This window comes from Ovis aries, chromosome 13 (assembly GCF_016772045.2).
Source record: "Ovis aries strain OAR_USU_Benz2616 breed Rambouillet chromosome 13, ARS-UI_Ramb_v3.0, whole genome shotgun sequence".
In the NCBI taxonomy this organism is placed as follows: Eukaryota; Metazoa; Chordata; class Mammalia; order Artiodactyla; family Bovidae; genus Ovis; species Ovis aries.
Window position 1 is genome coordinate 19,645,865 of NC_056066.1, and position 13,299 is coordinate 19,659,163.

The 13,299-nt window shown below is 33.9% G+C and overlaps 1 protein-coding gene across 2 annotated transcripts in view; it reads left to right on the plus strand.

Moving 5' to 3' along the window:
- The window catches only part of ARL5B (ADP ribosylation factor like GTPase 5B), a 31,497-nt gene extending 21,103 nt beyond the window's left edge, over positions 1–10,394 (plus strand). The window contains exons 4-6 of one of the 2 annotated variants that reach the window (XM_012188287.5): positions 1,532–1,615; positions 3,002–3,153; positions 4,178–10,394. In XM_012188287.5, the coding sequence (XP_012043677.1) occupies positions 1,532–1,615; positions 3,002–3,153; positions 4,178–4,226 (285 nt within the window). In that variant the 3' untranslated portion in view covers positions 4,227–10,394. Of the gene's footprint in view, positions 1–1,531; positions 1,616–3,001; positions 3,154–4,177 lie in introns of those variants that run through there. The other variant, XR_009595905.1, reaches the window with a different exon arrangement.
- Positions 10,395–13,299: the final 2,905 nt, after the last annotated feature.

Genomic DNA, 13,299 nt, shown 5'->3' on the forward strand with positions numbered 1-13,299 from the left:
GTATATATTCTAGTGCAGTGTGTGACTGGTCAAACCATGATGGCATATCATAGATATTTAGCAGTTGTAGTAGTGCTTAATTATTTTTATTTGCAAGGGGAGGATAGGTTGATAAGCTAATATTTGTGGTTATAGGTTAGTTATATTTCTACATAACATAGTAATTAACATTCTGAAACTAAAATGTGTTAGAATAAGGGAAGAACAACATTTTAACATAGCTGTAATTTCTTCAAAGCTCACAGTTAACTCCAAGTCTGAAAGGAGCAGTTACCTTTGGTGAATAGATCAAAGTTGGCTCCAGCTGATTCATATGTACTGATAACATTCCTAAATGATAGTTTTTCAGTTTGTTGACATAAAAAGACTTCACTAATAATGTATTGTTATTAGTGACTCCACTTACATGAATTGTCCTTAGAAACTGTTTCTACAAGAATATCAAAATTACTACAGAGAACTCTTTTGGCCTTCCATGTAGCGCAGTAGCATAGCACATAGCATTTGCAGTCTTAGATTCTTAGGTAGAGATTTTATCTACATAGTGATTTTTGTTCACTTTGTTCATCCTTCTTATCTTGCTTCTTAAATTGTTTACATGGAGGCGTCATTTAAAAGCTGAAATACCTCCATACAGTAAGTTACACAGTCATTGACTAATTTCTGACACCTTCCTTCTTTAACTTACAGAGTTACTTCCCCGTATTCTGTCTATTCTGACTTGCCCATATTTCTTATATTTATCCCCTGGTTTTAGATTTCATTTTATCTCTTTATAAGCTCTTGTTAGTTTGTGCTCGAATTGCTCTGTTTGTTTCTTTTCCCTAATTGTAAGGTCATTTGGACAATATGACTCTACCCTTCCTGTGTTTTTGATTCCTCTTCTATAACCCTCAAAATATTTAGTCTCATTTCTTTTTCTTCTGTATAAGATGTTCAGTTTAGGGGCCGTTTCTCATTGTATCTTATTTTTCTTATCAAAGATGCTTAATTTTAAATATGTAATACACCTTTCTTTATTTACACCATAATCAATAGCTTTCTTCTGTTCTCTTAGAATATTAGTATAACATCCAAGTGTGTATATATTTATTTCCATTTAACACATTTTTCTTGACATTCTATTGTTGATATTTTACGTAAAAATTTTTTTTCAAGTTTTAGTGAGTTATTTAAATTACTATTACTTTTTTTTAAGACTGGCTTTCTTTTTTAAAAGTACCTTTTACTACTTGCATTTTAAAGGAAATCTTAGTATATATATTAAGGGCATATTATATATTCAAATATCACTTAAAAAAATAAACTGCATCGTGGTTTTTATTTATTGAAGTTGTGAGTTATTTTTCTTATTAACATTTGGATTTTACTGCTTGATGTGATTCAGTACAATACAAATTCTTTATGATGAAAAAGACCAGTTTTGTAGTGACGATATTGCCATAGTAGAAAGTATTTCTAACACTTAGAGTAGTTTTGCAGAAAACATGAACATCCCATTCAATTTTCTTTCTTTTTGCTTGTCTTCTAGTTCATCATTCTTGTGGTTGATAGCATTGACAGGGAACGACTAGCTATTACGAAAGAAGAATTATACAGAATGTTGGCTCACGAGGTAAATTTTGAAAATAAACATAAATGGAGTAAGGTATCCATATACTGCTTTTGTGTTTTCACAAAGATTAATGAGCTCTGCTGTTGGTTATTTCTTCATTAACAAAGTTTTATATATCAAACTGATGAAAGTCATGAAGTCAAAAAATTTTAATACTTTATCAAACTTAAGAAAACCTAACACATTAATCTGGAGACTGATGCTGTTAATTGAAAATAATTTTCACAGTTAAAACTACTTGTTCATACCTTAAAAAGTCTGATAAATTGTGGCAAGAGAATGGAAAATTTAAGATCTTTTCCTCTCTATAGTTTATAATGGGCTACCCTGGTGGCTCGGTGGTAAAGAACCCTCCTGCCAATGAAGGAGGTGAAGGTTAATCTCTGGGTCAGGAAGGTCCCCTGGCAGAAGAAATGGCAGCCCAATCCAGTATTCTCTTGCCTGGAAAATCCCATGGACAAAGGAACCTGGCAGGCTACAATCCATGGGGTCGCTTAATTCTAAATAGTTCATATATACAGAAGACTTAGAAAGTAAAACATTTACGTAGCTACCACTCAATATAAGATGTTAAATACCTTATGAGATCTCTCCAATCTGATTTTCTTCCCTTCTCGCTGAGAGGATCCTGAAAGATTACACCATTCTAAAAGTAGTGAATTTTATGTATATTATTACTGTGCACATTATTACTTCAATTTTATGTACCCATCAACAACTATATAGTATTTTACTCTAAGTATATATACTACACTTGATCTGTTCTTCTGTTAATGAACATTGAAGTTACTTCCAGTGTTTCCAGTTCTGCAGTGAACGTTAATCAATGAGCTTCGGTTGGACAGACTAATTAGCAGTATTTCCCACCCCTCGCCCTCAGTACTCTCCTTTAAATCCTGGAGAGATTGTATAGTATACTATATTCACCTACTAGAATATTGCTCAGATAATTTTAAGTCATTATTTCAGATTCAGGTTTATCTTACTTTTAGCTTGACCCATTTGGCCCAACAACAGAAAAATAACTTTTAATATCCAGCTTATATTACTTTAATGTCTTTTTTAGAGTGAATCATTAAATCATGGTTCTTTGACGTCATTTTTTATTTCAACAAAACTTTTAAATGATTAGTGCCTGATTATTTTAAAGTACAGAGATTTCACTAGAATTGTTCCGTAGGGCCTATTCTACCCTCCTGCTTCATTAGTTTTCTTTTGAATTGTGATATTTGACATATTATAAATATTTCATTGGGGGAGAGTAGATACATGTATATATATGGCTGAGTCCCTTTGTTGTCCACCTGAAACTATCACAGCATTATTCATTGCCTGTACTCCAACATAAAATTAAAACGTTAATAAAAGATTTCATGTTGATTGCAGGATTTACGGAAGGCTGCGGTCCTTATCTTTGCCAATAAACAGGATATGAAAGGGTGTATGACAGCAGCTGAAATCTCTAAATACCTCACCCTCAGCTCAATTAAGGATCATCCATGGCACATTCAGTCCTGCTGTGCTTTAACAGGAGAAGGGTGAGTATGTGACTTCTTTCAAATTTCTTACAAGTGTTTTCCACCAACTTGCTTTCTTCTCTGAATCTTGTTCCATTTTTGTTCTTATGGTGACTCAGGTTGAAAGAATTTGACTCAATTGCTACTGTTAAATTACAATTTAACTAAGTTACCAACAATTTTTTTGGTAACTTTTAGTGTAAATGGAATGTTTTACCAAAAAGGGGGCAAGAACAAACTTTCGAAGGAAGTTTTTACAATCTAGATTTTCAGTTGTTGTTCATTTCTTACTTGTGTCATTCATTAACTGGGAGAAAACTAATGTAACTGGAATAGAAGAGGAGACGTCAAAGAAATTAAGTCTAAACTCCCAGCTTTCCACAAGAGTGCATGTCTTTCTTGGAGAAGGCAATGGCACCCCACTCCAGTACTCTTGCCTGGAAAATCCCATGGATGGAGGAGCCTGGTAAGCTGCAGTCCATGGGGTCGCTAGGAGTCAGACACGACTGAGCGACTTCACTTTCACTTTTCACTTTCATGCATTGGAGAAGGAAATGGCAACCCACTCCAGTGTTCTTGCCTGGAGAATCCCAGGGACGGGGGAGCCTGGTGGGCTGCCGTCTCTGGGGTCGCACAGAGTCTGACACGACTGAAGTGACTTAGCAGCAGCAGCAGCATGTCTTTCTTATCAGGAGTCATTTTGGAAGGCACACTTGTAAACAATGAACAATTAAGAAAATGCCATTCTAATGTATTCCTCCTTTTCTAAGAACTTACATTTGGACATAGTAGGCTGAGGAGAACCCATTGTATTATAAATGGACTACCCAGTTTATTTCTAGGAACTTACAGGAACTTACTTATCCTCAAATCAAACTGACCTTCTCATTATTTCTCATACTAGAAATAACTTGTAATATAGTAGCTATATGTTGATGTTTAGACCTATACTTGTTAAAGTATACTTACAGTAGACTTAAAGGATGCTTTCAGTTTTTAGTGTATAGTTTTTTTATCTTGAGAAGACTTTTGCTTTCTGTTTCAGGTTATGCCAAGGTCTAGAGTGGATGACCTCCCGGATTGGTGTGAGATAACTTTTTTGCTCGAAAGAGACTCTATTTATTCTGTGACATGAACCTAGTACATTTGGCTGCTAAAGCAGCAGCATGTTTAATTAATTTATAACAACACAAACCTCTGTGAGCAACACTTGAATCAAGTGCAGCTGAACTGGAACATAAAAGATTTTTACTTAAATTTTTTTTTAATGCACTAATCTTCAGTTGGATAAACATAATGTATAACTGTTTTCAGCAACAGAATTCTTCAGACTGCTTATTCTAATTATTCAACGACTGCCTTTTAAGAAATATTTGTCATATGTTTAATGTTTTCTGAAATATTGTAATAACTTTAATGACCAGTTTCTTTTCATTTCTTGACTGCTCCCTCCCCCTACCAGATAATTACCAGTTGTGGAAATTGTCAGGTACTGTTTGCAAACTTATCCAGCACTAAATATTTGTTCCTTCTGTAAACCACTTACTTTTGGACAGAACTTTATTATAGAGAAAGAAATATGCTAAAAGATATATATTTAAGGAGTGGATGAAAATCGTGAGACCTGCCTTTTAAATGAGTTGCTTTACCCCACATTATTGCAAGTCATGGAATAATTTTAAGTTTCTAGTATCATCTCAGTTAAGAAGGGTGTTTATCTTAGAAGAATTAAGTTCAGTTTTCAGCCTACAACATGGGATTGGTTTTGGTTAAAAACTAATAATAGTAAAATATTTATTTCAAAGCCCAACTTTGATAGTAAATACTTTGATTAAATATGGTATTTTTAAGAATGTCACATTATTCAATGCATATATAACTATCAGAAAGTACTAAAGTATACCAGCACTGAAAATATAACAAGGCACTTGAAATATATTTTTACTATCAATTACAAACAACTTTATTATCAGTAAAAAGTTAACTGTTTCATCTGCTTTGGGCAGTAGCTAAAAAGCAGAAGAATAAACAGTTCATTTTATTTCTTAGAATTTCAAATTGTGTGATAGCATCTCTACCACCAGCAGTATATTACTTAAAAAAATCCATATGACTTTCCTTAAATCTGTTGTAGTGTAATAGGCTTGAAACAATATCCATTTGTGTAATTATACATCGTGTTCTAAAATCTTTTACTAGATTATAGGAAACTGCTGAACTTAATTGTGGCCTTTAGAATATTACTATGAAACGCAAGTTTAATACACTAACAACTTAAAAAAATTTTTTGCTAGTTAAAAACTCATAATCTAGCAAAAGTTTATTTTATTGGCTAGCATTAAAACATTTTTAAGGCAGTGTCTAATACGAACAGTAATCTAAATAGTGCATACCTTAAGAGAGGGGGGAAGTATTGTAGTTTTGATCCTCTTTATTTCAAATATGTGCTTTTGGTATAATGAAAGGGATAATATACATACATAGAGAATAATACTTTATTTTTGCAGTATTCTTTCATTTGGGTAAAAAATAGGATTCAGTGTTCATAAAAATATCAATACCTATTCAAAAGTGATATTTTAATATTTTTACTGTAGGTTGTTTAAATTTTGCTGTTTTCAGGTATACTGGATTTATTATACTTAGTCTAAATAATTTAGTTGACTGTGGTGACAGTTTTCTGATTCCTATTTAGTGGTAGTACTCCCTGGAACTGGAAATCACCAGAGGAAAACTCTCTGGGCTTTGGGACCTAGTTGTTCATTAACCTTGTTTTCAGCCTTTTTCTTAAGTGATACTGTACCAGGTAGGGGGAAATTTTGTTTTTAATATAATGTATAGTCAGGAACAGGAGAGAAAAGTAGACAAGAATCAACATGGTGTCTATGTGGGATAGAATAGGAGCAGGAGAAATTATGAAAATCCCGTTTACCTAAAGCACACTTTGGCAGAATTTCTATCTTGGGTTGTATAGTTTAGCCATGAATACTGGGGATAATTCTCTGAATTCTTTCCTGAGAAAAATCATATTTAATACTTCTGTATTTGTTCTTATTGTGATATCTTTCTTCTTGTATCTAATAAGATTGGCTGGCTCCATTTTCTTCTATCAAATTATATGGTTATTTTTTTATATTACCACATCAGCATTATACTGAAAGTGTTAATAGTCAATTGTATTTTGTCAGACTACTAGTGTAGACTCAAGTTTTCTATTTGATCTTTAAAATACAATTTGTTTTATTTTCTAAATGCTTTTAAAAAAATATTTGTTGGTTCTGGATTAGAAATTGTTAGCTGTGTGTTGAAGATGAAATAGATGTCCAGCTAGGTTTTGTGCCAACGATTGGGAAAAGTTCAATTAGAAAATTCATGTAAGACTTTTTAAGTTTTTTTTATGGGTTCTCATTAGATATTTCCTCTTGTAGTAATATGAAAACTGATTATCCTTTACTCCAAGAGAATGTTTTGACCCAAGCACATATTTAACATTGAAGCATTGATTCTGACATTTATTGAGAATCAGTCAACTGTAAGATACTGTCTGATGAAAAAATGTAAATTGTGATTAGTGCCTTTATTTGTATTTTGAGATAAGTTCTCAATTTTGTATTATACCTGTTCTTTAGAAGTCATAATTGCAGCTCATTAATTTAACAATAGTTCAGGTTTCACGCTCCCCGTCAATCCCTTGGTTGCCTAGCAAAATTTCTAATAAGTGGTAGAAGGCAGGGGGACCCACCCATGTTACTTCTGGGAGATTATTCTACATATTGTTTTTTAATTTGAGATAAAGAAACTAAATTTAAACAAATCTTTGGTTATAACTAAAATGTAACTGTTACCCTTGTAAGTTCAAGGCATTTTTCTTAATTTTGAACATGTTTCATTCTTCCTGTTTAAACCCATCTTTCTTTTCAAAGTCCATTTGAGAACTTTTAGAATTAATAAGCCTTTTTATATGAGAACATAGCTGTGTATTTTGTTAATGTAATTTAATTCCTTAAAATTTGAAATAATATATCTAAAATCTATTAAATAACATGATTAAGTACAAATTTTTGCCTTTAGGTTCTTTGTTAATATGCTTAAAGGTATAATTTTATTCTAGCTTCACTAGAGGAATGATGATAAATTGAAATTTCATTGTTAAAAATTATGTTTTAAGTGGATGCTACTCTTGTAACCATAGTCATTTTGATTAAGCATAAATTAACTTTCATTATATTTAGCATAAAGAAAAAACAATTATTTACCTAGGGAAACCATGAGTGATATAGGCAGTGCTGTAAACATTATTCTCTGAAGAGTTATGGGGAGCCACAAAGCAAAGAAAAAGACAATAAAAGCTTTATTTTTAAAAAAGTATTTTTGATGTAGTATCTTAGGATGAATTATAAATGGATTTGTCTCTGCCTAGAGCTCATTGAATTCTTACTTATGTAGAAGAATACCAGTTGAAAAACCATATTGGTATTATACCTAGAATAGGTTAATTCCCTTGATATTTATCTTTGAAGACCAACTTCCTGAGCCTAACTATGGCTTTGGATCCAAAACATATTTCATACCTAGTTCAGTTCTAAAGGATCTTTTTTTTCTTGTCAGGGTATAGTCACTTCACCATACAGCATGATGGCTTGTAGCCAGTAGAATGTAGGGCATTCTGAAAGTTTATATACTACTATTAAAAACTGAAGGAAGAAAAAAACACCCCAAACACAACAACAAAAAAGAAGCAAACCAGATGGAGGAAGGACATGTAACATGAAATTGCGTTTATTTTAATCTATTATTTGATTCCCACCTCATTATCATATCGATACAATCAAATAAAGCAAAGAATCAACTAGTAACTGCTACTCCACTTAAACTGAGCTAATAGTTAATGAAAATGCAAAAGAGAAAATAACCCACATATTGCTAAGAAGATATTTAAGCTATTTACAAAACACTGTATACTGGGAAGTGCTCTCTTCTAGAAAATATCTTGCTTATTTTCCTGGCTTTTACTAATTAGATGGAAGTGGTTAGTTTGTTCAGAGCTTATTGGCTTTAGAGGATTACCCCAAACTCTAGTTCCGTGTTGATTTTCCAGTATTGAAAGGATAGTACAGCCAGGATTGTCAATATTTTACAGATATCTCTATAAATCTGTAAGTAGTTTAGATTCAAAGTCAGTTTTTTCAGTAATGTCTCATCCTTATTCATTTAGCATTACTGTGAAGACTGGCATCTAAAAGCCAGGTCCCCAAAAAGTACTTTTTAAGAGTTTCAGGCAACCAGAGTTACACAGAGAAGGCCAATTAAAAAAAAATTTTTTTTTAGCTGCTTTGTATTAAATTCAAGATAGACAAAATATTGTTTTGCAGACCTAAAATCAGCTTTAAATATATAAAGTCTTGTGAGATGTTTGAGAAATATTAATTTAGAGGTTTAGAAGCAGGCGTAGAAACAAAAGTCAAAAAACTTGGTAATGTGAGGTTAAAATCTTCAATAGAAAATTTGAATGAAAACAGTGAAGTGCCCCCATTCAAGGCACTTAAAACTACTAGAAAATTCAGTCTTACTGTAGAACCGGATGGCCTATATTATTATTAATGTGACCAAAAGATTGAAGACTGATCAGATTTCTAGAATTTGAGAGTATAGTCACAAAAAGCCCCTTTTGCATTTTTATAAACCAGTAATCTGCCTTTCCCCCCACCCTGGAAATGGAAAAATAATGTGCTGTGCATGTCTTCTGGAATTGGAAACAAAATTCTAGAAGAATAGAAATGTTCTCTTGCACAAACTTGTAAAATTTTAATTTAAAAATTACCTCATTTTTCAGTCCATATGGTGTCCTCCAGTTTGTGCGATGTGGCACCATCCCATTAAAATCCTCTTCCCCCAAACTGTATTGAAATAGGCAGATTTCACAGCTAAGGGAGAACATTCCTCAAAGACTGTTTTCTTTTAGTCTAGTTTACCACCAGCAGGACTAATGTGGAGCAGACCTACATACTGTTCATTAAAGCACATGGCCAAGTGCTTAGTCAATATTTAATCAGTTTAATTAGAACCAAGTAAGGGAAAGGAAAAACCTTAAAATTTAATTGATTTTTATTATACTGTGAATATATTTCCGTCAGTGTTGGTAAGATATCAAATGACTATCACTTGATGTTGGTTATATATCATTTATTTGTTATCTTTTGGCCATATTCCTAAGAGACTATAATCATTTTAATCTTACATTTTCCTTTAGGAAATTCAGGGACTCTACAGCCCCTATTTTGTTCTCTTGGAGTAAACTATTCAGTGTAGTTACGAAAACTTTTCATTTTGATTTTTCTTAAAAGTTGAGCTGCTATTTCATTAAAAGTGTGAAATAAAATAATGGTTATGATTTTTTTCCATTATGTAACTATTATAAATTTTACCTTATTGATCACTGTACAGAGGATGGTTAAAAAAACAAAAAATAAAGCTAAGAGTCATTGCAGCCTTGCTTTGTGTTAGTTCTGATCAGAATATAATGATTATAATTGCACATTGCCATCTTAACATAAATTGGTGCTTTAGAGCGTGAAAGAGGAAACAGCAGGCCCTATATAATATACTTCTTGTCTCAGAATGTAAAACTACATTAAAGTGTCTGTATATTTATGTTCATTTCTTAAGATTTAAATATAAATTGTTATCCATGAAGCTTCAGGCTTTCTGCAAACACTGTAACAATATCTTAGCTAATCAGCTTGGTAAAATGAAGATGGTGTTAATAAGGCCAAAATTATGAATTGGATCTCTCTGGGGGTCCACTGGTATTGTACAGAGGAAAAAAAGTGTCTTTCATGCCACAAACTGTGCTTCTTAAACCCAACCAAACAACTAAGATGTGTGCTATTGGTTCAGTATATAAGCATTCATAGAATTACAAGAGCAAGCAAATTATTTAATGCACTTACATCATCACTTCTTGAAAGTGGTTCAAAACATGTTCTTCTAATGGTGGGGTTGTTTTAAAGACATGTTTTAAATTTTTAGTAGTTTTATTACTGTCATAAAATGCTTCTATATGTTAAGTTTAGGTTACTGGTACTCATGACTTATTGCTTGCATGCCTACTTATCCAAGTGCAAGGATGCTGTTTGCTCTGGAATGTTCATCTTTTAGACAGGTTTTGGCTCATTTGCAATCATGGTGCAATAAATACAGTGTAACATTGTTTTCAGTCAACAGTTTTATTTTTGTCATAATAAATAATTACTTTTCCAATATGACATGAACCCAGTGTTGTTGTTGCTTTTAAGATAAAATTTAACAGTCTTGCTGCAGGTGAAAGAAACTCACCTAAGCAAAGTAGAGACGTTTTTATAATTAAAAATGAGGTGCTGGTGCAACTGCTGAGCCACATGCCCAAACTACTGAACCCCGAGCACCTAGAGCTCATGCTCCACAACTGAGAAGCCACCATCATGAGAAGCCCATGTGCTGCAACTGGAGAAAGCCTGCATACAGCAACAAAGACCCAGCATAACCAAAAAAAACCCCAAAAAACGAAACAAAACAATGAGGTGGCGGGCTCTCACGGAACCCAAGGTCAGGAATACGCTTGGACTTCTGGACCAGCCTGGAACTGGAGACCGAGAAGCACTGAGGAGAAACCAAGAGCTTGCCTTTCTCTTACTTTTCTTTCTCAAATCCACTTCTAGACTGGATTTGTCTGTTTCCTAGTCCTATGCCATATAATGTCCAAGTTTATAATAGCTCCCGTAGTTTTATCTTTATGAAATGGAGACATCAGACTATCATTGTTGTTCAGTTAACTAAGTCATGTCCAACTCTTTGCAACTCTATGGACTGCAGTATACTAGGCTTCCCTGTCCTTGACTATATTCTGGAGTTTGCTCAAACTCATGGTCTTTGAGTTGATAGTGCCATCCAACCATCTTATCCTCTGTCACCCCCTTCTCTTGCCCTCAGTTTTTCCCAGTATCAGGGTTTTTTCCAATGAGTTCGCTCTTTGCATCAGGTGGCCAAGGTATTAGAGCTTCAGCATCAGTCTTTCTAATGAATATTCAGGGTTGATTTCCTTTAGAATTGACTGATTTGATCTCCTTGCTGTCCAAGGGACACTCGAGTCTTCTCCAGTACCACAGTTTGAAAACAAAATTCTCTGGCACTCAGCCTTCTTTATAGTCCAACTCTCACATCCATACACAACTGCTGGAAAAACCATAGCTTTGACTAGACAGACCTTTGTTGGCAAAGTGATGTCTCTGCTTTTTAGTGTGCTGTCTAGGTTTAGTATGCGTGCTGAAGTCCATGGGTTCTCAAAGAGCTGGACATGACTGAGTGACTGAACAACAACTAGGTTTGTCATAGCTTTTCTTCCAAGGAGAAAGCACCTTTTAATTTAATGGCTGCAGTCACCGTCCACAGTGATTTTGGAGCCCAAGAAAATAGAAACCACCATTTTATTTTATTCTATCAATGGTTCAGTCGTTCTTATTGCTGAGCAGTATTCCACTGTGTAGAGGTAGCCCAATTTGTTTATGTACTCCCTGTTAGTGCACATTTGGGTGGCTTCCAGGGTTTAACTATTACAAATGAAACTACTGGAGTGTTAGAACGTTTACATTTCAGTTTTTGTATAAACATTTACTTTCACTTGTCTTGGGTAAACTAAGAAAATTAGTGGAACAACTGGGACATATGGTAAGTGTCCGTTGAACTTTTTATGAAACTGGCAAGCTTTTTCAAAGTGTGCTATTTTATATTCCCACTGTTGGTATATAGAAGGGTCCCAGTTGCTCTACATTCTTGACAACATTTGATCTGGTTACTCTGATTTTAGACATTGTAATTGGTATCTTGTGAGTTTAGTTTGCATTTCTGTAATGACTAATGATGAACATCTTTTCAAGTGCTTGTTTACCATCCTTGTTTTGGCAAACTGTTCAAATATTTTGCTTACTTTTCATTGGCTTTTCTTATGATTGAGTTTTGAGAGTTGTTTATTCTGCATAGAAGCTATTATCAGATATTATCTGCAGTCCTTTCCCAGTCTGTGGCTTGCTTTTTTATTAACAATGTTTTTTTAACATTCTGCCTGTTTTTAACACTACTTAATTTATAGTTGGCAAAATATAAGGGGATCAGTACATGGGTTTTGGCTAATTACGTGGTTGAATATACTTAACAGATTCCTATATAGTGTCTGCATGTAATTTTTATGTAGTCCATGCCATTTTCTAATCATTAACCCAAGCTTGCTTGGAACGAACATGCTTGCTTCATAGGAGAAATATTGTCTGTTCTCCCTTAGTATGGAAGCCTGATGTCAAAGTATAATTTTAAAAAGTTAAACTCATATAATTATATGGTGATCACATTAAAGATTTAAGTCAGTGGTCAAGGAACCAGCAGGCTACAAAGCTGATTCAAAAGAGTACACGTCTGAAAAACTTGCAAGCTAATTTTCTGCACATTACCTCTAACTTATAAAGTCTGGGGCCTAAATGATAGTAAGCAGAGATCATTTATGTCTTCCTCTAGAAAATCAGATGAACTTTCAGTGGACTTGGTGGACAATGCCACAGTATGACTTTGAAAGTGTATGGTAATCTTTTTTACCTTATTTCTAAGTTTTAGGTTAATTTAATTTATTTTAGTTTACTAAAACTCTGGCCCATCAAAATATGGAATACACAGTGGGTTGCAAAGACGGGAATCAACCAACTAGAGACGTATTTTTGGTGTCCCTAAAATCCAATGTAAATACTAACTAGTGCAGAACAGGTTCTCTGACTTACCATCTCAAAATCCAGGATGGTTCCAACTAAACTAATTATGCAGAGAATCTTCTGGAAGCAATAGCTGCTGGGAAACCAAACTAGAGAGCTCTGGTCAGTGGTTTGTTTATTAACCGACACTCTCCCAAATGACAATTGAGTCAGAAAAGTGACCAGGTACCAACATGACGGGTTGTTTTGATTCTGGGCACTCCTTTTAGCTCATGTTAAGTACTGATTCATTCCCCAGAACCTGTGACTGCTACCTTGCATGGTAAAAGCATCTTGAGATGGGGAGATCATCCTGAATGGTTCAGATAAACCTAGATGTAGTTGCCAGGGCCTTTATGAAAAGGGCCAAAGTGGATCAGCTTCAGGATCAAGAGTA